Below are 26,808 nucleotides of genomic sequence, written 5' to 3' on the forward strand. Positions count from 1 at the left end.
TTGGAACTATACATCTCCTTCATTCTGTGTTGTTGTTCATTCGTTCAGTCGTCTCCGACTCTTCGTGACCTCATGGACCAGCCCACGCCAGAGCTCCCTGTCGGTCGTTACCACCCCCAGCTCCTTCAAGATCAGTCCAGTCACTTCAAGGATCCCATCCATCCATCTTGCCCTTGGTCAGCCCCTCTTCCTTTTGCCTTCCTCTTTCCCCAGCATAATTGTCTTCTCCAGGCTTTGCTGTCTCCTCATGATGTGGCCAAAGTGCTTCAACTTTGTCTCTAGTATCCTTCCCTCCAATGAGCAGTCGGGCTTTATTTCCTGGAGGATGGACTGGTTGGATCTTCTCGCAGTCCAAGGCACTCTCAGCACTTTCCTCCAACACCACAGCTCAAAAGCATCGATCTTCCTTCGCTCAGCCTTCCCTAAGGTCCAGCTCTCACATCCGTAGGTTACTACAGGGAATACCAAGGATGTTCCAAGGATACAGGCCTTGAATTCCAGACTGTGCCCGAGGAACAGCCTTCAGAAACAAAATGAAGGAGATATATAGTTCCAAGGACACGGGCCTTGAAGCCCAGACTGTGCCTGAGGAACAGCCTTCAGAAACAAAATGAAGGAGATATATAGTTCCAAGGAGACGGGCCTTGAAGCCCACTCTGTGCCTGAGAAACAGCCTTCAGAAACAAAATGAAGGAGATTTATAGTTCCAAGGACACAGGCCTTGAAGTTCAGACTGTGCCTGAGGAAGAGCCTTCAGAAACAAAATGAAGAGATGTATAGTCCCAAGGACACATGCCTTGAAGCTCAGACTGTGCCTGAGGAACAGCCTTCAGAAACAAATGAAGGAGATGTATAGATTGTGCCTGTTCCTTGGCAAGGCCTGTGTCCTTGGGAAGGAACTATACATCTCCTTAATTTTGTTTCTGAAGGCTGTTCCTCAGGCACAGTCTAGGCTTCAAGGCCTGTGTCCTTGGCAAGGAACTCTATATCTCCTTCGTTTTGTTTCTGAAGGCTCTTTCTCAGGCACAGTCTGAACTTAAGGCCTGTGTCCTTGGAACTATACATCTCCTTCATTCTGTTTCTGAAGGCTATACCCCATGCACTCCCCAACCTTCAAGGCTGTGTCCTTGGAGCTATACATCATCATTTGTTTCTGAAGGCTGTTCCTCAGGCACAGTCTGGGATTCAAGGCATGTGTCTTTGGAACTATACATCTCCTTCATTCTGTGTTGTTGTTCATTCGTTCAGTCGTCTCCGACTCTTCGTGACCTCATGGACCAGCCCACGCCAGAGCTCCCTGTCGGTCGTTACCACCCCCAGCTCCTTCAAGATCAGTCCAGTCACTTCAAGGATCCAAGTTCCAAGGACACGGGCCTTGAAGCTCAGACTGTACCTGAGGAACAGCCTTCAGAAACAAAATGAAGGAGATATATAGTTCCAAGGACACAGGCCTTGAAGTCCAGACTGTGTCTGAGGAACAGCCTTCAGAAACAAAAAGGAGATGTATAGTTCCAAGGACACGGGCCTTGAAGCCCAGACTGGGAATTATGGGAGTTGGAAGTCCAAAACACCTGGAGGGCCAAAGTTGGCCCATGCCTGGTCTAGATGCACCTTCAGCCTTTTGAATCCCACATCTAAGTCTGTAGATAGTTTGTAGGTTGTGTTTTTTCATCAGCTTCCCTATGTGGTCAGTAATTCCCTTAATGTATGGTAAGAACACTTTTCCTTTGGGCAGATCTTTGTCTTTGCTCTCGTTACTTGTTCTTGGTCTTGCAGCTCTTCTGATGTCTGTGGCGGAGTATCCATTGGCCTGTAGAGCCCTGTTTAGGTGATTCAGTTCACTAAGAAAATCCAACAGATGCTACGTTCAGCAAAGGACGAGAGGGATCCTCTCACTGTATACCATGCAACTGTGGACAAGTCTACATAGGGACCACCAAACGCAGTATTGTCCAAACACGAATCAAGGAACATGAAAGGCACTACAGACTGATTCAACCAGAGAAGTTGGCCACAGCAAAGCACCTGATGAACCAACCTGGACACAGCATATTATTTGAGAACACAGAAATGCTGGGCTACACTAAAAACCACCATGTCAGACTACACAGAGAAGCCATTGAAATCCACAAGCATGTGGACAATTTCAACAGAAAGGAGGAAACCTTGAAAATGAACATAATCTCGCTACCAGTATTTAAAAAAACACTTTAAATTGGAACAATAAATAAATAACACTCAAAAACAGGGAATTCCAGACAGGAAACTATCAGGGCCAGCTAATACAACCCAGCAAAGGATTCCCCCAGGCAGGAAGCAGACAGGCTTTGAAGCTGCAAGGCCATTCAATGCTAATCAAGGTGGCCAATTGCACGATTCAAACTTGTCTCAAACAGACAACAATACTTTCTCCCACCCTGGACATTATTCCACAGATATATAAATCCCACTTGCCTAGTTTCCAACAGACCTTACAACCTCTGAGATTGTGAAACAAAGTTGGTGCATATTGAGCCATCAGAAAGCGAAATGGCCACTGTCTCAGGCTCCTACTTTAGAGTATTTTGTATTTCCAGATACTCAAGACCTGTATATGTTGAAGAATCTGTAATCTATTTTGGTCCTTTGGAAGTGGAAGTAATAATAAAACCAAGACGTCTTCACTGCCTTTTTCATTCCTCTATATGGCCTCGCAGCAGTGCCAAATGAGAAACAGATCTGTCTGTTTCTGCTCAGAGAAAAGATAAACTTCTACATTGTTGGACATATTAAAACCACTTTGTTCTGAATCACATTTTTTTCTTCCATAGGGGCTAATTTAACTACATGCAGTCCCCAAGTTACGAACAAGATAACATCCCTTGATAGAGCACTTATTGTGTATATGAAAGTCGCCATGTGTCCCCCCCCCCCCCCCCCAATTTATTTTTTACTTGTCCTTTCTTTGTGCTGTTTCCCAGGCATTAATGACCAACATGGTGGAACAGATGCCATGGACCATAGGATGCACTTTTTCCCCTCTTTCATCATCTATACAGAAATCTTATAAAGAAAAGCTGAGCAGAAGCATCTGCAGTTGGCTGCCACGATTATCCCAAAGTACCCCTGTCACCCAGCAAAGAATGTACTGCATCTCAGGACCTCATCACACTAGAAGAATGAATGCACTTTAAATCCGGTTTCTGCCTCCTGCAGAATTCTGAGGCTTGTAGTTTAGTGAGGAGCCTTTAACAGCTCCACAAAACTACACACCCCAGAATTCTGAAGGCAGAAACTGGATTTAAAGTGAATTCATTCTCTAGTGTGATGAGGTCCTTCAGACATTCTAAGCTAATAGGAAAATATGACATTAACAGCTCCACAAAACTACACACCCCAGAATTCTGAAGGCAGAAACTGGATTTAAAGTGAATTCATTCTCTAGTGTGATGAGGTCCTTCAGACATTCTAAGCTAATAGGAAAATATGACATTACAGCCATGCTCTGCTACCCATCTCATCATGCGTTTGAGAGTGGAAAAGGTCCCCACACAAAAACACAGAGAATAGATAAGGAAACCCCAAAAGTTTGTTTTTAAACCAAGCTGCAATGTTTATTAGAAATATAGCTTAATATAAAAATGCAAACAAATGAACACCCTTCATGCTTAATGCTTAACTGAACAGTCCCAGCAAAGTGATCAAAGCAAGTGATCCAAGCTTGATGGACTTCAGTCTATTTCATTCATGGACTGCCCATGTTTTAACAACGAGCAAGGACACAGGGCCCTTTTCTCGGCCTCTTTAATCACGTTTCCGGGGGTGTAAAACATTATTCTTTTGAATTATAACTCCTGGAATAGCCGCCATGACGGATGGAGGATTCTGGGATCTGTTATCCAAAGAGGTAATGTTTTCAAGCTCTAGTTTTCCTCCACACATCATCTCCTGCCCTGTAAAATAAGCAAGCAGCTGTTTCTTTCCCAACATACCATTTGTTATTACCTGTCAATTTCTTTGGGCTTCTTACAATCTGCATTCGGTTTTTTGTTCTGTTTTGTTTTTGGGTGGAAAGCACAAAGACATGTTTCTCATGGAGTTGGGCTCATTCTTTGATGGCCCAAGTCTCTAAAGGATGGCACAATATCAGATAGCATTAGATCAACACTCCATGCAAGGCACCAATGGTCAGGTTGTGCGCAAGTAGCGGAATGCACTGAACAGGCGACTTTGGGACACTGCAAATATTGCTCACTTTGGCTGATATGATGCCAGCACAGGCAGTACGGTGATTGTCCGCATGGTATTTTCAGAGCAACCACCTCCGTGGCGTGGTATGATTACCTAAATAGAGGACAAAGTGGCAGCCACAAGCACCAGAGATCAATTTGTCTGGGAAAGTTGAGAATGAAGAAGGCCACAGGAAAAGCCTGGAGTGGTCAAATGGTGGGTTTGTGGTTTGAAATGCAAACAGCACCTCTGGGATGAGGGAAGGAGAAGAGTTTCCAGGGCCACAACTCCCTCTACTTAGAGAGTGGCTTTGCTCAGCTCTCGTCTTCCCCAAACAGGGCATCCAGCTCTGCCAGCCGCTGCCGTAGCTGCTCTTCCAAATCAGGGTGCTGGGGCTGGGCCCTCCGGCCCCCGGCCTTGCGTCCTCCTCGAGTGCGGGCTTTGCGCTGTTTGCGGGGAAGACCACCCTCTCGAAACTCCACAGCCCGCTTCAGCTTGCGTTGGCTGGTGAAAATGAGGGCCCCATTGCGTTCTAGTGGCACCTCAAAGATGGTCTCAAATGACCTGTGTGGAGAGATGGGAGAAAGTTGGGCACTGCAGGGAAAAGGATGGTGTGTCTCCAGGAGTACTAGCCTTGCCATAATAGAAAGGAGACATTACTTTGGGAAATGGAGACAAACATAAATTCTCACATTTTGAACATGGGAGAAATATTGTGATTGCTAATTTAATCACAGTTTTGCACAGTATATTCGGGATATAAGGCAGTGTTGACAACCGTGTCCCAATAGACTGGAATTACAAAACTGTAATCTGAAAAATACAATTTTCACTTCACAAAGAGCCAAATTAGTGGAATGGTTTGATCTTTGGACTAGGATTCTGGAAGAATGGGGTTCTAATCCCTGTTCAGCAAAGGATACCCACTGAGACACTTTGGGCAAGTCACATTCTCTTAGCCTTAGAGGAGTAATAACAATAATAATGATAATAAAGATAATGATAATAACATACCTTGTATATTATTATAGCAAGATATTATGATTGTATCTTGGACTGCACTTAAACACAATCAGCACTGACAAAATTACCATTTGTCAGCTGCAAAAGGCCACCCTACTCAGATCTGCATGCATTATTGGCAGATACATCACACAGTCCTAGACACCTGGAAAGTGTGCAACATGTGATTGAATACAACAGCCAGCATAGTGATCTTGTTTTGCTGTGTACTAATCTTGTGTTTCTAATACTGATGATGATGTTGTTAATAATGACCTCACTACCTCTGAGGATGCTTGCCATAGATGCAGGTGAAACATCAGGAGAGAATGCCTCTTGAACATGGCCGTATAGCCCATAAAAACCTACAACAACCCAATAATAATGATAACTTTATTTTTATACCCTGCCACCATCTCCTTGAAGGGATTCGAGCTGGCTTACATGTGGGACCAAGCCCAGAGCAAACAACAGAGTTAACCAACTAAAACACAGTTAAAAACATAATGGCATATCACCTAATTAAACAATTAAAAACAACAGGGTAAAAACATCATTTAAATATATCAAAGCCATACCTCAACCATCAATAACCAGGAATATGATGGGCATATTCATGGAAGAAGTGGTAAACCCCCTCTGAATAAACCTCCTCAATAAAATCCTACGATAGGGTCACTTTAGGATTGCCTAAATTATAAACTATCTGAAGGCACCTATAACAACAACAGTGTACTCCACAATCTGAAACGGCAAAACAGGAGAAAATGACAAGTTTACAGCAATGTTTCTTATGCTCACCTTTTCTCTGTAGGGGTGCGGTAGTTCTTGTTTGTGTAGATCTCTTCCAGACTGAATTCTTTCTTGTTCAGCCTAAGAAAGCAAAAAAGAAGAACACTCATCACCCAGGGGTGTCAAGGACAGCAAGCCAAAGTCCTTATTTTGCCTGGAATGGGGTAATGGGGAGAGAAAACCAGAGAGGCCTGCTGAACTTCAAGAGGTATCCCTACACATGGTGGACTGCAGCCTGCATTAGCTCAGTGTTTATTGAGACCAGAAAATGGCTTCCAGAAGCTTGTACTGTTGGCCCTCTGTATGCATGGATTTTATCTTCACGTATTTGACCACAGCTTTAAAATATCCCACCCATCCACCCCTGCCCAAAAAAAAAAAAAAAAAAAAAAAATCCCAATTTTGCCATGTTATATAAGGAACACCATTTTACCAGTTCATTGAATATCCACAGATTTTGATATTCCTGGGGATCCCGGAGCCAAATCCCAGCAGGATACTGAGGCTGTACTGTAGTTCAGTGCCACTTAATCCAAATAGCCATCAGGCTTGAGTGCCACTACACCTTCCTGACATTAGTCTTGGTTTCAGCCACTCTCCTTCCTTTAGTCCCACATTCCCTGAGGCAGTGTTTCTTGAAGTGGGCCCCTCAAGGCGTTTTGGACTTCAGCTCTCAGAAATCCCAGCCAGTTTACCAGCTGTTAGGAATTGTGGGAGTTGGAAGCCCAAAACATCTGGAGTTTGAGAAACTCTGTTCTAAGATGTTCACAAGGCAGAGCCTTCCAGGAGTCTTCCACTCCCAGAAGCTGCTACCAGGTTAGTCAAGGATTCTAGAAGCTGAAACTGAAAACCTCTGGAATACCAACAGTTGAGAACCACTGAGCTAGAATATACCAATCAGAAACATATTCCAATTAGAAATATCATTAATTGATTTAAGTGAAATTGGAAAGCAGGCAGTGAACAAAACGTGATATTAATGGGCAACCCTAGCCCTCAGATTCCATACACAGTGATACCTTGACTTAAGTATTAGTTCTGTGACTGTTCTTAAGTCAAAACATTTTTATCTCAAAGTGAATTTTCCAATTGAAATGCTATTAATGTGTTCCAGCACCGCGAAAACCACCCCAATTTTTTGTTATGTGTTTTTAAATTAGAAAATGTACTTTGTAAATAACAAATAATGTATAAAATGTTCAGAGATAAGCAGTGCTTGGTTCCATCAAGACACTGTGGGAAGGAAGCGCATTTGAGGTAAGAAAATGTGTTGGCCAATGTACAGAAAGGCAAACAGTATCATTTTCTTCATGGATTTCCGGGAGGCTGTTAGGAATTGTGGGAGTTGAAATCCAAAATACCTGGAGGGCTGAAGTTTGCCTATGGTTGATCTAGCTCTTTTTGAAGCAAAACATACAGTCCTCCTGTTTAGGCTGAGGCTCTGCTGCACCAAGGTGGACTGCAATTTCTGGAGTGAAATCTCCAGATTGAATCCTCCCAGAACGTTCAGGAGAAGCACTCACATGGAGTTCCCACCTTGCAGGAAGAGCCAGAGCTGCTCCGGCTAGGAATCCAATCCCCATTTTTTTTTCTCTCTGCCTGATGTTAGAACTGGTTTAGATGGAAAAGAGGCTTCTTTTGCACTGTTCATAGGTCAAAACAGTGTTTGGATGACACTCTAAGCCAGTGGTTCTCAACCTTTTTTGACCAGGGACCACTCTCCAACATTAGTACCAAAAGGGTTACGAATCAGTTTTGGGTGAACTTTAGATTTGGTTTCGCTATTTGGGGTGATGATTCAGAAAATTGTATTGGATAGACCACATCAGGTGTAGTTTCTGATACAGGACATAGGCCATCCAGTAGTCGCCATCTGCTCGCCCACAGAAAACCATATTTAATAAGCCTCGGCACTATAAGAAGGTTTCGCGAGACCTCTCGTTGCAACAGTGTAGTAACAGTGAGGCTGTGGACCATATTTGAGTTCTTGTGGACAACTGCTCTAGGCTGAGTGAGGATTTGAAAGTTAAAACGCACTTATGTGGGGACATTCTTATGTAGAGGTTTTACTGTATTTGCAGCATCTCCCTCAAAACCAGGAGTGAGCAGTTTGCAGGCTTCCAGATTCGATAGACTATAACATTCATTGGCCCCAGCCACTATAACAGATAATGAGAAATACAGGAAGCTGTAATCCACTGAGGAAAAACAACTTACCTACTATTTGGTGCTCTCATTGACCCTCAAGGGCACTATCTAGCCTCACGCACAGACGTTTCACTTCCAGGTACTGGAGAATGTGATTTGTATGTTTCCTGGTTGCCTGAAACCTTCTCCCTCACAATTTGGAACAAACCCCTTGTGAGGTAGAGGACACTCTCACCTGACAGGCCGTGGAAGTCCCATTGGAGTGAGATTTGCTTGCTGCCTAGCTGGAGTCTTGCGGATTCTGATGCAGGACACTTTCCCTGTGGTGTTGTCCTGTGAAACCTACACATTTCAGAGAGATAAAGGAAGGTGTGAATAAACCGAAGTAAATAAAGTCCCAAAGAGAGCTAGAGTTTAACAACCACCCCTTCCACACCGCACAGCACCGGATATGGTAACCCCTTGGGTCAAGCAGGAACTGACCTTCATTTCATCCTCTGAAAGCATCATCTGTTCTGATGTAGCCAACTCAGTGTCATCTACATCCAGGCCAATGCTAGGCACCCTCTGTCCACCATCGGGAGAAGTGGAGAGGTCCCTGTGAGCAGCGGGGGGAGGGAGGGCATAAATATACCAACAGAAGTGAGTCTGAGAACTGCTCAATCCACTGGAGCGTAGGGACTAACTTAAGAGTTAAATAAATGGATCAGACAGGGACATGTAACACTGAAGGTGCAAGCATCCTGGTTGCAAAGTACAATAGAATAATACTAATACTAATAATAATAAATAATAAACTTTATTTCTACCCCGCCACCCCCAATGGGGACGGTGCGGCTTACATGGGGCCAAGCCCGGACAACATAATACAGCAATAAAATCAAAGCATTTTATTAATACCAAAGGGGTTACGAATCAGTTTTGGGTTAAAAAAAAAAGCTTTCTTTTTCCAGAGCAGAGCTTTGAACAGTTACTTTTGGCCAATCTGGCTTGGGGATTCCGAGAGCTGTAATCAAAGAAGCTGTGATGATTAGACAAACCTCTAGGAATTCAAATGCAGTCTTATACACACAGATCGGGTCCCAGGAAAAGGTTTTTGCCAGCACTGCGCTTCAAGATCACGGATTTCTCTTCATGTGAGATCAGACTACAGCCCCCCATCATCACTGACACTGGATCTGGAATGCCAGCGAAAGAGAATGGGAACTGTAGTCTAATCTCATATGGAGACACAAGGTTACCACAAGAGATGGGGAACACGGAAAGAGCCTCCTCAAAGACTGAGTAAATATAGTCAGGCGTCCTCTGGGCAATATTTCTTGTAAACAGCTATTCTTTCAACCCAAAAACATTGCTTTACAACATTTATAGGCAACGAAATTTTAAAAAAATTAATTGCAAGAGACAATTGCCTCAGGCAGGATGTTAAGATCTTCTGGGGAGGCCCTGCTCTCAGTCCTGCCATCATCGCAGATGCGTCTGGCTGGGACGAGACAGGGCCTTCTCAGCGGTGGCCCCTTGACTGTGGAACGCCCTGCCTAGAGAGATAAGATCGGTGCCCTCCCTCCTGTCATTTCGAAGAAGGGTGAAAACATGGCTTTTTGAGCAGGCCTTACCAAATACAGCATAGTTATACGAATTCATGGAATTACCGGATGACGCAACTGAATGATGACTTGACATAGAGATGCTCACAACAATGTTTTATGGTTCTGTATGGATTTTATATTGTATATTGTATGCTAATGTTTTTAACAGTATTTTATGATAGTTTTGTTTGTTGTAATTGTGTGGCATTGAATTACTGCCAATTGCAAACTGCTCCGAGTCGTCCCTGGGCTGAGAGGCGTGGTATATAAATGTAGTAAATAAATAAATAAATAGGAGACAGAATACTGGAACGAGATTTACTAAGAAGGTGCTTTGCCGCAAAGGTATGGTCCATCCTCAGTCTAATTTTTTGTCCAGCCCCTGTCTTTAATTTTTTAAAAATAGAATCAACAATAGTATTTAGACAGCTTGGGAGGGAGGAAACTCAAGGAAAGAGCGTAAAGTTTTCACCTGGAATGAACTGGACTGGAGTCTCGGCAGCAGGACGGCACAGGAGAGCAGTACGAGGTGCTATCCGTATTGGACGAGCGCACCAAGAATCGCGGAGGGGGTGTACTGAATGGGTACACCTCTTTGCGAAGGCAGGGAAGCGTGGGATGGCCCAGCTCTCGGGATACTTCCAGACTGCAGACAGTGTGCCGTCGCTGTCGCAACTGCGAGGAAGGAGACACGGCCACCAGGGAGGCTTGCCAGGAGCAAGCCCTGGGGAAATCCGGGCAGGAATAGCTGCGTCCAAGGCGGGGCTGAGGAGCTGGATCTCCCTCACTCAGGCGCCACTGGCGGATTGGCGGCCGCCCACTCACCACCATGCTGCCCATCTCCTCCTCTTCTTCTTGGTGACAGCTTCTCTTCTGGGGACGAGGTTCTGAGATGGCTATTTTCACCTCGATATTGACTCCTCTCTGTGGACTTCCTGGCTGGGACGCTGCCTGGTCCTCATCTGTATGTGGGCTCAGCGGCAAGGAGGGTGTTTCCTTAGTGGACGGAAGAGCAGGTTTGGACGGGCTCAGGAAGATCTCTGAGAAGGCCTCCAGTTTAGAACGCATGCTCTGGAAAACAGGGGCCAGGCCCCAGTTTCGGAAGCGTGGGATCACTGAAGGATGCAAGAGGGTTGACGTGGCAGGGGTCCAAGAAGAAGGCACTTCGACGGCTTCTGATGAGACATCTAATGGGACAGATGAAAAATATCATTGGCCACGGGACAATGGAAGGAATGGATGATTATTTCTACACAACAATTATTGGGGATAATGGATTATGGCCTGTTAGGATCACTGACCATCGGGGTATAGATCATGGACTGTTAGGATCACAACCCAATTGGGGTAGCAGAATTTATTTGTTAATGGATTATTGCTAGGTATGTACATGTTTTCTTTCTGTTTGATGCTTTCAGCATACAATCATAGAATCATAGAATCAAAGAGTTGGAATAGACCTCATGGGCCATCCAGTCCAACCCCATTCTGCCAAGAAGCAGGAATATTGCATTCAAATAACCCCTGACAGATGGCCATCCAGCCTCTGTTTAAAAGCTTCCAAAGAAGGAGCCTCCACCACACTCCGGGGCAGAGAGTTCCACTGCTGAACAGCTCTCACAGTCAGGAAGTTCTTCCTCATGTTCAGATGGACTCTCCTTTCTTGTAGTTTGAAGCCATTATTCCTTGTCCTAATCTCCATGGAAGCAGTAAACAAGCTTACTCCCTCCTCCCTGTGGCTTCCCCTCACATATTTATACATGGCTATCATATCTCCTCTCAGCCTTCTCTTCTGCAGGCTAAACATGCCCAGCTCCTTAAGCTGCTCCTCATAGGGCTTGTTCTCCAGACCCTTGATCATTTTAGTCACCCTCCACTGGACACATTCCAGCTTGTCAATATCTCTCTTGAATTGTGATGCCCAGAATTTGACGTGTGGTCTAACCAAAGCAGAATAGAGGGATGATGAAAGCAGACTTCTTTGAAAACTAACAAGTTTTGTTTACTGATAATTTCATGTATTTAAAAATACAGGCACATTTCTTGTTAGGGGTTAAAACAGTGGTTCTCAACCTGGGGTCCCCAGATGTTTTTGGCCTACAACTCCCAGAAATCCCAGCCAGTTTAGCAGCTGTTAGGATTTCTGGGAGTTGAAGGCCAAAAACATCTGGGGACCCCAGGTTGAGAACCACTGGGTTAAAAGATTCAGTAACGTTTCAGAGAGTTTGTATCTTGAATTTACAATCTTTAACAGTTGCTTCCTAAACTATATTGCTTTATACAGCTCTCTTTAGTAAAAGTTTGCTTTCAAATACAACACAAGCTGCAACAGTTTCTAACTTCCCAACATGAGCTTCTGCACTCTGACAAGACTTCTCTACTCAAGCTCATTCAAGGCTCAACACTGACTTCTCTAACAGTCACTCCCCAACAGACATTCCCTAACTGCCATCCTATTTAAAACTGAACATTCTAAACTGTCACTGAGTCCTGCAGCCTCTCCCACTGCTCTAGGTATATAGAGATAAGGAAACTGCAAATCAAGTAAGACATATACAGGGTGAGGCAGCATAACTTCCTTTTTTAAAATGCACACCATTCAGTCGGTTGAAGACGTAGTGGAGCACTAGTGGTCTTGTTCAAAAGGCGGGAGTTCAGTCGCCATCATGCACTGGAACAGTGAGGGGCGTGCTTTTGCCATTGAGGCCTACTTTTCGAGCGGATTTGGAGTGGCTGGCCCGCTCTCCAGATTTGGCCCCTTGTGATTTTTTTTCTATAGGGTTTTTGAAATCCCGTGTTTATGTGAACTGTCCAAGGACCCTACAAGATTTGAAGACCAACATCCAGGAAGGAATTGCCAACATAACACCTGCTATGCTGGCAAGAGTAATGACAAACGCCAGAAATCGGTTTACTCAGTGTATGGAGAATGGGGGATGTCACCTACCTAATTTGATCTTCAAAACTACGTAAAACAAAACTTTAGGTATGTGCCTACGTTATAAAAAATAATAAAAATTTCTGATTCATACAATGGTTTTTATTAAGTTTTGAAAAAGGAAGTTATGCTGCCTCACTCTGTACTTCAGGTTATAAAACAACACATTATAAAACAGAAAACATCATATAGAGGATTGAGAAGGTTGCTTCTTCCAACAACAATCTCCATCAAGCAAGAGTCCTCCAAATGTGTCTGATTTCTTTTCTCATCATTCCCAGCTGTGGTTGCATGTGTCATGAGTGCTGTAGTTCAACACATCAAAAAAGCTCAAGCTTCAGAAAACCTGCTTTGAATAATAAGTATTCTTAATTGAATGTTCCCTTTTTGCCCATATACCATGGACTCTCCATCCTGTCAGCATTCATGATAGATAGAATTGTCAATTGTCACCTGCGTTTTCATTCTCCCTATCTCCCAAACTTCCATTTTGCCTCCAATACAAGAACCATGGGAGTATCACAATGGAAAGTTGTGTTCCTTAGATAATAAAGCCAAATCAGGATATCTTCCCGCCACTTATTATTCAGATTCCTGACTTCCCATATGACCTCTTACTGACAAACATTCAACAAAGTAACAGACCAGATAGCCTCACTCACCTGTCTGATGGGTGTGCTCACACGGATCAGGAGGGATTGGCTTTTCCACATGTGAAGCAGGAGACTGGCTATGCAACACTGGACGGTCATCCCTGAGTGAGAACAAAAACACTTGGAAGTGATAGGCAGTTTTTGGCCCTTTGAAACCAGGGTGCTCCAGAACAGCCTCCCACAATTTGGTGACTCCGATGAACTGGACTACAACTCCAAGCGCTCCCTCGCTAGGCTGGGAGAAGATGATGGGAGAGATAGAAGGCCAACATGCCTCAGGGGGCCCAAATTGGGGGAGACTGTCCAAAAGCACCTAGGAATCAAGCTGTCAATGAGAAAGAGACTATCCCCAAAGAATTCTGGGCTTGTCACCAAAGCTCTGGGAGCGAATCTTCAATTGGATCAGTTTTCTTGCACTCTAACTGCCAGGCTTTTGAAAGGTAGAGAAGGGGAAGCACAGCCAATTCCACATCTTGGTTGGTTTTGTGGGCGAAGCACTCACCGACAGGGGGGTAGGGAAGTCTCCAGCTGCTCCATGCCAACGCCGGCATCCTGCCAGCGAGAAAAGATGTCTGAACCGAAAGGTGGACCAAGATGTCACCCTCTGGCTCTTTTAGTAAGGCTTTGCTAAGTGCCTCCCCTCTTGGGTTTTCCTCAGGTGTCTCTTGCCACCAACTCACCAAGACTTGACTCAAAGGAGAGCCCTCCACGCTGACGGCTTTCGTCCCCTCATTCCCGCTGACCGAGGAAATGCCATTTTGCAGGCGCTGCCTTTTCGCTTGTAGGCGGTCCGACTCATGGCACAGAAGAGGAGACAATCTCTGAGCCCACAACTGTCGGCACACATGCGTCAACTTCTCTTGAGGGTCCTCATGTGGTGGGGAAACCTCCTTAGAAGACGTTGGGCTGGAAGCAGGGAAGGAAGGAAGACAGGAAGCTTCAGGAGACATGCCTATGTTGCACACTAGGTCAGGAACACCTTTCACCCAGCATCAAACAGAGTCCAGTAGTAGCTAACTAAAGAAGTTTATTTACAAAAAGGACATACAAAGGGGAAAATGAGCATTTCCCAAAAGGCAGGAGAATAGGTGATATAATCTTGCAATAGTCCAAATATATAAAGATCAATAGTCCAAGACACAAATGTCCATGAAATCCAAGGTAGTTTTCCAGGCTGTATAGTCATGTTCCAGAAGCATTTTTTCCTGACATTTTGCCCACATCTATGGCAGGCATCCTCAGAGGTTGGAGGTCTATTAGAAACTAGAAAAGTGATGTTTAGATATCTGTGGAATAATGTCCAGGTTGGGAGAAAGAACTCTTGTCTGCTTGAGGCAGGTGTGACTGTTACAACAGGCTACCTTGATTAGCATTTAATAGCCTTGCAGATTTAATGCCCAGCTGGGTGCTGCATGGGGGAATCCTTTGTTGGGAGGTGCTAGCTGGCCTTGATTGCTTCTTGTTTGGAATTCCCCTGCTTTTTGAGTCTTGCTCTTTAGTTACTGCCCTGATTTTATAGCAGTGGTTCTCAACCTGTGGGTCCCCAGGTGTTTTGGCCTACAACTCCCAGAAATCCCAGCCAGTTTACCAGCTGTTAGGATTTCTGGGAGTTGAAGGCCAAAACATCTGGGGACCCACAGGTTGAGAACCACTGCTTTACAGGGTTTTAAAAATACTGGTAGCCAGATTTTGTTCATTTTTATGGTTTCTTCCTTTCTGTTGAAATTGTCCACATGCTTGTGAATTTCAGTGCCTTCTCTGTGTAGTCTGACATGGTAGTTGTTGGAGTGGTCCAGCATTTCTGTGTTCTCAAATAATATGCTGTGTCCAGGCTGGCTCATCAGGTGCTCTGCTATGACTGACGTCTCTGGTTGAAGTAGTCTGCAGTGCCTTTCTTGTTCCTTGATTTGTGACTGGGCAATGCTACATTTGGTAATCCCTATGTAGACTTGTCCACAGCTGCATGGTATATGGTAGACTCCTGTGAGAGGATCCCCCTTGTCCTTTGCTGAATGTAGCATTTGTTGGATTTTCTTAGTGGGTCTGCAGATAGTTTGTAGGTTGACTTTCTTCATTAGCTTCCGTATGCGGTCAGTGTTTCCTTTAATGTATGGCAAGAACACTTTTCCTCTGGGTGGGTTTTTGTCTTGACTCTCATGGCTTGTTCTTGGTCTAGCAGCTCTTCTGATGTCTGTGGTAGAGTCTCCATTGGCCTGTAGAGCCCAGTTTAGGTGGTTCACTTCACCTTGGAGTAGATGGGGATCGCAGATTCTTTTCAGTAAATAAAGAACAGCACCCAAAATGCAGGAGAATTCCAGACAAGAATCAACCAGGGCCAGCTAAAATCTCCCAACAAAGGATTTCCCCAGGCAGCAACCAGCCAGGAATTGAAGTTGAAAGGTTATTACGATACGATACGTTTTATTGATTGGCCTATTGGCCGTATCAAAACATTTAACACATAACATTTAACACATGAAAGGTTATTAAATGCTAATCAAGGTGGCCAATTGCAACATTCACATTTGCCTCCAGCAGACAAAGAGTTGTTTTTCCCATCCTGGACATTTCAGATATATAAACCCCACTTGCCTTGTTTTCTACAGACCTCAGAACCTCTGAGGATGCCTGCCATAAATGCAGGTGAAACATCAGGAGATAATGCTTCTGGGACATAGCTATAAAGCCCGGAAAACTCACAGCAACCCAGTGATCCCAGCCATGAAAGCCTTGGACAACACAAATCCAAGATGCATGGAATCCATAATTACAAGGTACATGAAATCCAAAAAGTCAAAAGCATAAGCAAAAATCCGTAGCAACTTCAGCAAGGCAAAACTCATTCTGATAATGGACTTGATTTTAAGGCAAAGTTGTCTGCTCTAAAGAGCCCAGGGAACCCACACTTAATTTAAGCTCAAACCTGACCAAACAGAGATGAGATCATTTTTTCAGCACCTGTGTTTCAAGGACTGCTTCTCACATATTCTTTCTGACCTTCTAATTAACATTTCCTTGACTCTTTCTGAGCAGGGCAACTCCCCCTTCCTCTGAAGGCTGTTTCTCAAGAGAAACACCCCTTATCTCTTCTACAGCTGCTGGCTCTGGTCTCTCTCTGTGATCTACAGCCTGCATGTCTATCTGAGTTTCAGAAGCAGACACAGACTCAGTGAAAATGCCATCATTTCCTTCAACCTCTGAATCATCTGAATCAAAACCCCAAGTATCTTGCTGCTGAGCCCCAACAGCCTATACCTACCCTCCTCCTGGCAAGTTCTCAAGTTTCATGGAACATGGCTCACCTGCATGTGGTACTACTATGGCCCTTTTCTGAGCAGGAAGTTCCATCTTCCTTCAAGATCATTGGCTGGTGGGAATTTATACAGGGTGATATGGCAGGTTTTTGTAGAGGTGAGCACCTTTGTAGATCCTCCTGGACAAAGAGAAATACAAGGCAAGTTAGAAGCTCCTTAGAAGCAAATAAATACGTTCAGGAACTTTTTCTTCATTTCCTGTTTACACAACAATTTATTATGGGAAAAATATTGTTTCTAATGTATTTAGTGTAATGTTAAAGCTTTTAGTTAAAAAAAGAAAAGAAAATTTAACTTGTGCCATGAGTAAGGGGGCATTTCTTCTGATGGGACTATTATTATTATTATTATTATTATTATTATTATTATTCATAGGAGTAGTGTGTTACAAGCAATAATGTTATCTGGGATAAATTCGAGGGATTGTAATATTACTTAGGGGTAAATTTTGGACAATTTTGTATATCAAAGGAGACTTTTCTAAGCCATTTTAGGTAACACCTTACTATAAGTAATGATAATTTTTAAATGAATAATCCAAACTACAGTATATTCTGGCGTATAAGACTACTTTTTAACCCAAGAAAATCTTCTCAAAAGTCAGGGGTCGTCTTATACATGGGTGTAGTCTTATGCATGGGAGTCGTCTTAACTCTATATTTTAACTGGAAATGTTGGGGGTCGTCTTATACGCCCAGTCGCCTTATATGCCGGAATATACGGTATTTTATTATCTTTCAAGCAATATTAATTAGTAAAGATAAAGGTTTCCCCTTGACATTAAGTCTAGTCGTGTCCAACTCTGGGGGATAGTGCTCATCTCCATTTCTAAGCCAAAGGGCCGGCATTGTCCATAGACACCTCCAAGCTCATGTGGCCAGCATGACTTCATGGAGTGCCGTTGCCTTCCCGCAAAAGCTGTACCTATTGATCTACTCACATTTGCATGTTTTCAAACTGCTAGGCTGGCAGAAGCTGGGCCTAGAAGCAGGAGCTCACCTTGCTCCCCAGAGTCTAATTGCTGACCTTTCAGTCAGCAAGTTCAGCAGCTCAGCAGTTTAATCTGCTGTGCCACCAGTTTGTCATAACATCCCAAACACTGATAAAGAAGCAATTGAGGGTGCAGCTACACTGCAGAGTTAATGCAGTTTGTCACAATTTCAATTGCCATGGGTCATTGCTATGGAATCGTTGGAGTTGTCGTTTTGGAAAGCCTTTGGTCTCCTCTGCCTTGGAGTACAGCTGCATCACCAAACTACAACTCCCATGGTTCTGCAGCACAAAGTTATGACAGTTAAAGTGGTGTCAAACTGCTTTAATGATACAGTGTAGTGCACCCCGATTAAGAACCTCCTTCCCTGATTCCTATTTAGTCCTACATCAGAATCAGCTGCAACACAGTCCATGAGGAATAGCTTCACAAATCTGCACTGACGACCCGAGGCACCCGCCCCTGTTATCCCCTCCTTACAGGCACTTGGGTGGTAGAAAGGTCTTCCAGGTCAACCGCCAACACCTTCCGCTGCTTCTTCTCCATGGGAGACGCCACGTGCCACAAGCTCTCCTCTTCCCCAGGGCAGGCGCTCCCATTTGTTTCCCCCATCGGAGGTAAGCCCTTCTGAAGCCGTTGCCTCTTGGTGGGTGACCACTCTGTATCCCCAGAAGGGAGGAGAGGTGCTCCGTCTCTCTCAAGAGGATTCTGCTGCAGGGAAGAGGACTCTTGCTCCTCAGCAGCAGGCCTGCAATTGGAATATGGCACAAAGGGAGAGTCACGGGGCTACTCACAAATTGTATTTCTTCCCACCGGATTTTCAAAAGGAAGAACACTCTCCTCTCACCTGTATTTGAAGACTTTTCGTTGCCTCACACGCCTCTTGAAAGCACACATTAGAGTCTCGTCTTCTGACGTTCCTTCAAGCATTGGACACTCCATGGCAGATCTCAATCCTCCTCAGAATCGGGAATTTGGTGGCCGCCCCGGGATGGTCCACCAAATTCTCATTCCTCACCTTTCTGCACCAGGGGAAGGAAGATGCATTGGTTTAGTTGCAAACATTTGTATCACTGGCAGTTCCTTCTTCACAAATATAGGCCGAGTACCCCTTTTCCAAAATAGCTGGGAACAAAAGCGTTTGGGATTTTGTTTTTCTTTGAATTTAGAAAAACCTGCATTTTCACATACATACATACATACATACATAATATAAACATATAATTGCTTTAAATATTCTTCCAATAATTTAATTTAAAAAATTGACAATAAAAATATATATACAGGTAGTCCCCAAGTTCCAGACATCCAGCTTACATACAACTCATAGTTAAGAACATAAGTGAGACAACAGGAAGTTAAGAGAAGTCTCCCCCTCAGAAGGGAAATTCACTCCTAGAGGAATTAACATGGGAAACAGGTGTTTCAATTTTTTCAATGTCAGGAGTGACTTCAGAAACTGCAAGTCACTTCTGGTGTGAGAGAATTGGCTGTCTGCAAGGACATTGCCCAGGGGACGCCCAGATGTTTTACCATCCTATGGGAGGCTTCTCTCATGGGAAGCTGGAGCTGACAGATAGGAGCTCACCCTGCTTGCTGGATCTGAACAGTCAACCTTTCCATCAGCAGTCCAGCCGGCACAAGAATTTAATCCATTGTGCCACAGGGGGCTCCGCTGTCTCCAATTAAACTGTATCACCAATCCTTGTTCCCACAACAAGCCAAATTTTTCAAACTCCAATTGGGACGGAAAGTGAGGTGAAATCTTATGAGCAGGGGCCCAGACAGAAAAACAAATATCACAGGGGCGTTAACAGTTCTCTAAGTTATTCAAAGCTCTCTGTATGTATGTGCGTGTATGTGTGTGCGCACGTATATGTGTGTGTGTGTGTGTGTGTGTGTGTGTGTGTGTATATATATATATATATATATATATACTTTAAAATGTCCATGTTCCGACTTGCATACAAATTTATACTAAGAAAAAAATCTGCAGAACATATATTGACTGTAACTTGGGGACTGTAATGATTTATCTTGGAGATAGGATCCCAATCTAATTACGGCATTCATTAATGTTTCATATACCCCTTATACACATAGCATAAATGCAATATTATACAATATTTTTAATAATTTTGGCCATGAAACAAAGTCTGTGTACACTGAACTATCAAAAAGACTATGGGTCATCCAAAACGTACTACCACTGTAATAAAATGATGAAAAATACCATTAAGGCAGAGGCAGTGGTGGGTGAGTGGTGCCACACGAAAGAAACAAAGGCAACAAAAGCTAGTGAGTCATGCCAAGCTGTAGTAAGTACAAACAAACAGGATGGGCAGAAAGTAGGTGTCAAAGCCATGTCATCCTAAGGATTCTCAGCCCACACTTTCTCTATCAAGACTCACCCCATTGGAAACAAACTAGATATTTCATTCTCAGTAAAATTTGCTGAATCTTTTCTCAATTGTTTCAAAATCCCATTCCTTGGTCTTAAATTCTTCTATATTTTGATATCTCCCTTTGCTACAGAAGCCATTCCTTCCAACCTGTTGCTTAATAACACTCCATTTGTATTTTTACGCCCATAAGCATCTCTGCCAGAAGATGGCTAAAACTCCAGCTTGTAAAAATATCAGTAATGTGAAATGAATGCAGTTTGATATCATTTATTTTCTGCTATGGGATCATGGGAGTTGTAGTTGTACAAGGTATTCAGTCTTTGCTCCCAAAGACTGTTAGTGCCTCAAAAAAACTACCATAACTCCATTGTATCAAGCCATGGCAGTGAAAGGGTAGAAAAGAGCATTAATTCTACAGTGTAGATGCATCCCTAGTTCAGTTTAGTACCAAAAAACAACTTTTACAGCGTTGAATAAATTCTTAGTCAAGGGAAGGAAGGAGTTATAAACCATGAATACACTCAACTTATTTTATTTTATTTACGATATTTATAGCCCACCTTTCTCAGCCATATAGCGACTCAAGGCGGGTTACAGATTGGCACAATTGGATGTCAGACATTCATAAAAGTGCCATTAAAAACAATTAACATTACAATATAAAACATATCTGTCCCAGATTCTTCTGTTTCCAATGCCTTTAGTGATGTTCTGGACATGACAAAGATAAAAGATTCTAGTGTGGATGGAAAATTACAGGAGATGAGTCTTGTCCTCCCATCTCTTTCTTTCTGATGGTGCTTCACAGTTTAGGAGCGTACACACCACACCCTTCCTTGGGATGGCTCATCAACTTCTCCTCCTTGTTATGCCCCAAAATCTACCCACACCAAGTGTCATCATGTACCTTCAAGTCCTTTCATCTCTTACGCTCCCTTAGATAACCCATCCATCCTCTTCCACGCAATGTTAGGGCAAGCACAAAGTCTACACCTCACTTCTACCTGTTGCCCCTTCTTAGGCTGTAGAATTAATGACACCACTGAATGCTATGGGATTTATAGTTTGGTGAGGCACCAACTCTCTTTGGAAGAAAAGGCTAAAGACCTTGCAAAACTACAACTCTGAGGATTCTGTAGCACCGAGCCATATCAATTCAGGTACTGTCAAACTGCATGAATTCTAAACCATAGATCAGTGATCCCCAAACTTTCATCCTTTAAGGGATTGGGACTGCAGTTCCTAGAAGCTTCAGCAAACTTGTCCAATCATCAGGAATTCTGGAAGATGTAGTACCAAACTCTTTGGGGGCGAAAGTTTGGAAACCACTGATAGCTGTACCCTGGATCTCTCCTCAACTGCCCAGTGGCCTGATTTGGAGAAAGCATATGGGTTGGAAAGAATAACCCAGTGCCAAATAAATACTGTAGTTGGGTTGAAAGTTGCCACTTGGTTGTTTTCTCATTTCCCATTAAATTTTCATAACAAATTAGAAACAAAAAACACTGTAACATGGAGCAAAGAAAAGAACACAATGTCATAATAATCCCATAATATCCCCAGCCCCATTAACACCCCTATCACTGCCATCAAAGGGTTCCCAACCCTTGTGCCTCCAGGTGTTTTGGACTTCAACTCCCAGAAATCTCAGCCAGCTTACCAGCTGTTAAGGAACTGTGGGAGCTGAAGTCCAAAACACCTGGAGCCCCAAAAGGTTGGGAGCCACTGATCTAAATTGTAGGTTGAATGCGGTTTGACACCATTTTAGCTGCCTTGGTGTAATGCTATGGAAATCCAGCACACTTCGGCAGAGATGGTTAAGGACCTTGTACAACTACAACTCCCATGATTCTACAGCATTCAGCCATGGCAACTAAGACAATATCAAATGGCTTTAATTCAGTGGAGCTGCACCTTCTGTTTGCCACTTTTGAGTATCCTCATAACAATAATAATTATACAACAAAAAAATTAATTAAGTTAAACCGAGCATGGCCTAACTTTGGCCCTCCAGATATTTTGGACTTCAACTCTCACAATTTCTAACAACTGGGATATCTGAGAACTGAAGTCCAAATCATCTGGAGGAGCACAGTTTGAGAAATACTGCCTTAAAGAATGTGGCCCGTGCCAAGGTTAGGATGAGGCTAAAATCCCAACAGTTAGACCTGTGAAGTCAATAACCACATAGGTCAATCTAACAATGTAGAATGATTACAGTGTGACCCCACTTTTCCAGGGGTCAATAGCATGGAATCCTGGGAGTTGTAGTTTTCCAAGGACTTTCTTATCTGTCAGATCTCATTGAACTACAAATCCCAGGACTCAACTTTTGATAGTATGAAATCTTGGGAGTTGTAGTTTTCCAAGGACTTTCTCATCTGTCAGACCTCGTTGAACTACAAATCCCAGGACTCAACTTTTGGTATTCCAGGGGTTTTCAGTGTCAGCTTCTAGAATCCTTAACTAGCCTGGCTGCAGCTTCTGGGAATAGAAGACTCCTGGAAAGCTCAGTCTAGCTTGTGGATATCTTAGAGCAGAGTTTCTCAAACCGTGCTCCTCCAGATGTTTTGGACTTCCAGCTCCCACAATTCCTAACAGCTGGTAAACTGGCTGGGATTTCTGAGAGCTGAAGTCCAAAAAACCTAGAGGAGCACAGTTTGAGAAACACTGCCTCGGGGAATGTGGCCCATGCCTGGGTTAGACAGAGGCCAGAATCCCAACAGTTAGTTCTAATTAAAGTAGACAAGTGAAGTTAATAATCACATAGAATCATAGAATCAATGAGGTGGAAGAGACCTCATGAGCCATGCAGTCCAACCCCATTCTGCCAAGAAGCAGGAAAATCGCATTCAAAGCACCCCCGACAGATGGCCATCTAGTCTCTGTTTAAAATACTCCAAAGAAGAAGCCTCCACCACACTTTGGGGGCAGAGAGTTCTATTGCCGAACAGTGCTCTCTCTTGCAGTTATGAAGTTTTTCCTAAAGGTCAGGGAGAATCTCCTTTCGTGTAGTTTGAAGCCATTGTGCCACATCCTAGTCTCCAGGGCAGCAGAAAGCAAGCTTGCTTCCCCCCTCCCTATGACTTCCCCTCACATATTTATACATGGCCCTCATTGTGTCTCCTCTCAGCTTTCTTTTCTTCAGGCTAAACATGCCCAGCTCTTTAAGCCGCTCCTCATTGGGCTTGTTCTCCAGACCTTTGATCATTTTAGTCGCCTTCTTCTGGACACATTCCAGCTTGTCAACATAATAATAATAATAATAATAATAATAATAATACTTTATTTATACCCCGCTACCATCTCCCCAAGGGACTCTGTGCGGCTTACATGTGCCCAAGCCCACAGTACATCAGTAAACAGAAGCAATAACAAAAAATCAATACAAAACAATTAATATAAATAACATAAACATCTCTCACATAAACATCTCTCTAGGTCAGTCTAACAATGTAGAATAACTACAGTTTGACCCTACTTTGGCAAGGGTCAATGGTTGTGATTTTCCAAGGACTTTCTCCTTCTTCACTGGGGCCTCGCCGAACTACAAATCCCAGAACTGCATGGTACTGAACCGTGGCAGTTAAAGCAGTGCCAAAGTGTAATTATTCTATTGAGAGAAACCCTAAAAGCCACAACTAAACACGACCACAGGCATGGGCCAACTTTGGCCCTCCAGGTGTTTTGGACTCCAACTCCCACCATTCCTAACAGCCTCAGGCCCCTTCCTTTTCCCCCTCAGCCACTTAAGCAGCTGAGGGGGGAAAGGAAAGGGCCTGAGGCTGTTAGGAATGGTGGGAGTTGGAGTCCAAAACACCTGGAGGACCCAAGTTGGCCCATACCTAACCTAAAGGCATTGTAAGAAGAGCTTAAGATGAGGGGGGAAAGGAAATAATAATAATAATAATAATAATAAACCTTTATTTATACCCCGCTATCATCTCCCGAAGGACTTGGTGCGGCTTACAAGAGGCTGAGCCCAAATACAACAGTAAAACACAACAACAACAATAGAATAATAATAATAAAAACTCATAAACAAAGCAAAAAACATTAACAATAACCTGTGGCAGGGCCAAATGTAATACTTAAAATCTTTAAAAGTGCTGGGCATGATCAGGTGAAATAAGATAGATATTTTAGGGATAGGTGGGGCTTGCAGGCAATTCTAGATCTCTAGTAAAGTGCATTTCATAGAATCATAGAATCAAAGAGTTGGAAGAGACCCCATGGGCCATCCAGTCCAACCCCCTGCCAAGAAGCAGGAATGTTGCATTCAAATCACCCCTGACAGATGGCCATCCAGCCTCTGTTTAAAAGCTTCCAAAGAAGAAGCCTCCACCACACTCCGGGGCAGAGAGTTCCACTGCTGAACGGTTCTCACAGTCAGGAAGTTCTTCCTCATGTTCAGATGGAATCTCCTCTCTTGTAGTTTGAAGCCATTGTTCCGCCGTCCTAGTCTCCAGGGAAGCAGAAAACAAGCTTGCTCCCTCCTCCTTGTGCCTTCCTCTCACATATTTATACCTGGCTATCATATCTCCTCTCTCATTTGGGACATATTGCTTGGAGTTTCCTTATTCTGGAAAGGCACACTGGAACAGCCACGTTTTCAAGCTCCTTCTAAAGACTGCCAACGTTGGGGCATGCCTGATGTCCTTGGGGAGTGAGTTCCAGAGTTGAGGGGCCACCACCAAGAAGGCCCTGTCCCTGGTGGGAGTTGGAGTCCAAAACATCTGGGGGGCCCAAGTTGGCCCATGCGTCTACCACCACTTTAAATATATATATAATAAATATAAATATATAATGAATATTAATAAGTATAATTGGGATGGCACACTGGAACAACCATGTTTTCAAGCTCCTTCTAAAGACTGCCAACGTTGGGGCATGCCTGATGTCCTTGGGGAGTGAGTTCCAGAGTCGAGGGGCCACCACCGAGAAGGCCCTGTCCCTGGTGGGAGTTGGGAGTCCAAAACACCTGGGGGGGGGGCCAAGTTGGCCCATGCCTCTACCACCACTTTAAATATATATATATATATATATATATATATATATATATATATATAATATAAATATATAATGAATATTAATAAATATAAATATAAAAATTAAAAATATATAATAAATATAATAAATATAAAAATTAAAAATATATAATAAATATAAATATAAAAAATTAAAAATATATAATAAATATAAAAATATAATACAATAAAAAAACTTTCAAAGTTAACTCCTTTTGGAAGTGAACCCCATAAGGATGCCCTGAACCTGGTTCAAGAGCTAAAAACCAAGTAACTTTCCCTTCAAGTAACTTCTGGTGCCTCAGGATCTCCATGCTCTCTTCCAATTTGTGGCCTCAAGTCCCACTTCCAAGACTCCCTCTGCCATCTTCTCCATCTCTTCCCCCCCCCAAAAAACCCCAAAACAAAACCCCAATTTCATATCAATTCCATGAAATCTCACCTTCTTTGCCCACTTCCTTGGGCTCCTTTCTCGAATCAGTTAAACTCAGTTTGAAAAACAGCCCCCCTCCTCCTCTTTCCTCCTTCCTTCCTTCCTTCCTTCCCTCCCTCCAACTCACCAACTAACTCCCTCTTCCTCCTCCCTCCTTGCCCTTCTCTTACTCACACCTCGACGCTACCCTTTTCCCTTTCGTGTTCCATACCAGCCAATGGTAGCGCGGCTTGTTTTCCCTCCCAGCCAATCAGTGTGCAGGATTTACCTCGAGGTAGCGTGGCCAAACCGCCGCCATCACAGTGAAGGGCAAAGGCGGCTCGCGGGCTTGTGTAGCGTTGGAAAAGAGTCGCGTCTTGCGGCCGCCTTCTTTGTTAAGGGCGAAGGCGCCGGTGACGTTGGGAAAGCTGCCATTTTGGCTCAGGGCAAAACTGAAGGGGGAAAATAAAAGCGGAGCGAGGGAGAGAAAGAGAGAGGAAAACAAGGAAGGCGTCGAGGGCGGCAGCCATTTTGAGTGAGGGCAGATTTTTTTGGTGGCGCCGTTTAGGAGGCCGCCATTTGAAGCGAGGACCAGAAGTGGGGTATTTAAAGGGGCAGGCTTTAAATTATGATGGACGCAAGGCTGGCAATGCAGCTTTGATTCCTTCTTTTAGGCTCCCTTTACACTGCTTTAGAATGGATTATTTGGCAGTGTAGACTCATATAATCCAGTTCCACCTTGTCTTTACTAATAATATAATATAGTATATTGTATATACATATTATATTATAATGTAATACAATATAATACTAGTAATAATAGTTCAATATTATAATTATATATTTACATTACATATAATATTACAATATAATGGTATAGTGCAATATAGTAATATATACTGATATTGTACTATGCTAATAATATAATATATTGTATGAAAATATATATTGTAAGCCGCTCTGAGTCCCCTTCGGGGTGAGAAGGGCGGCATATAAATGCCGTAAATAAATAAAATAATAAATAAAGCAGGTAATGTGGATTATCTGCTTTGATAACCTGGATTATATGCCAGTGTGGAAGGGCTCTCAGAGAGGCCTTTTGGCTGTATTGGAATTTTCTCCTTGCTGTATTGGACATTCATTGCTTTCAGAATTAAAACTTGACCCCAATGTAGACTTGTATTGAATCTTTCACACGAAATGGAGGAAAAAACTGAAATTTATTTATTTATTTACGAAATGTAAATAAATAAAGGGGACTCAGAGCGGCTTACAAGATATATAAACATATATTATGTTTTTGCCCATGCGTTGTAATGTATTTTTTG

The 26,808-nt window shown here is 43.4% G+C and overlaps 1 protein-coding gene across 1 annotated transcript; it reads right to left on the reverse strand.

Annotated features, from left to right (window-relative positions):
- Nucleotides 1-3,567: 3,567 nt before the first annotated feature.
- Nucleotides 3,568-25,705, reverse strand: PRR14 (proline rich 14). Its single transcript, XM_060780224.2, has 12 exons — nt 25,511-25,705; nt 18,484-18,658; nt 18,117-18,384; nt 16,634-16,764; nt 14,012-14,237; nt 13,834-13,883; nt 13,341-13,432; nt 10,213-10,927; nt 8,635-8,749; nt 8,387-8,493; nt 6,013-6,084; nt 3,568-4,773 (listed from the first exon to the last, which is right to left on the reverse strand). The coding sequence occupies exons 2-12, from the start codon at nt 18,576-18,578 to the stop codon at nt 4,524-4,526; spliced, it is 2,121 nt and encodes a 706-aa protein (XP_060636207.2). The 5' UTR covers nt 18,579-18,658; nt 25,511-25,705; the 3' UTR covers nt 3,568-4,523.
- Nucleotides 25,706-26,808: the final 1,103 nt, after the last annotated feature.

Source organism: Anolis sagrei, chromosome 6 (assembly GCF_037176765.1).
Source record: "Anolis sagrei isolate rAnoSag1 chromosome 6, rAnoSag1.mat, whole genome shotgun sequence".
Classification (NCBI taxonomy): Eukaryota; Metazoa; Chordata; class Lepidosauria; order Squamata; family Dactyloidae; genus Anolis; species Anolis sagrei.

Bases quoted from the DNA above. Each gene is read 5' to 3' on its own strand.
- PRR14 (XM_060780224.2), bottom strand. From the start codon at position 18,578: ATGGAGTGTCCAATGCTTGAAGGAACGTCAGAAGACGAGACTCTAATG. The intron at 18,385-18,483 runs GTGAGAGGAGAG...TTCCAATTGCAG, and splicing joins CGAAAAGTCTTCAAATACAG to GCCTGCTGCTGAGGAGCAAG. The intron at 4,774-6,012 runs GTGAGCATAAGA...CTCTCCACACAG, and splicing joins CGCACCCCTACAGAGAAAAG to GTCATTTGAGACCATCTTTG.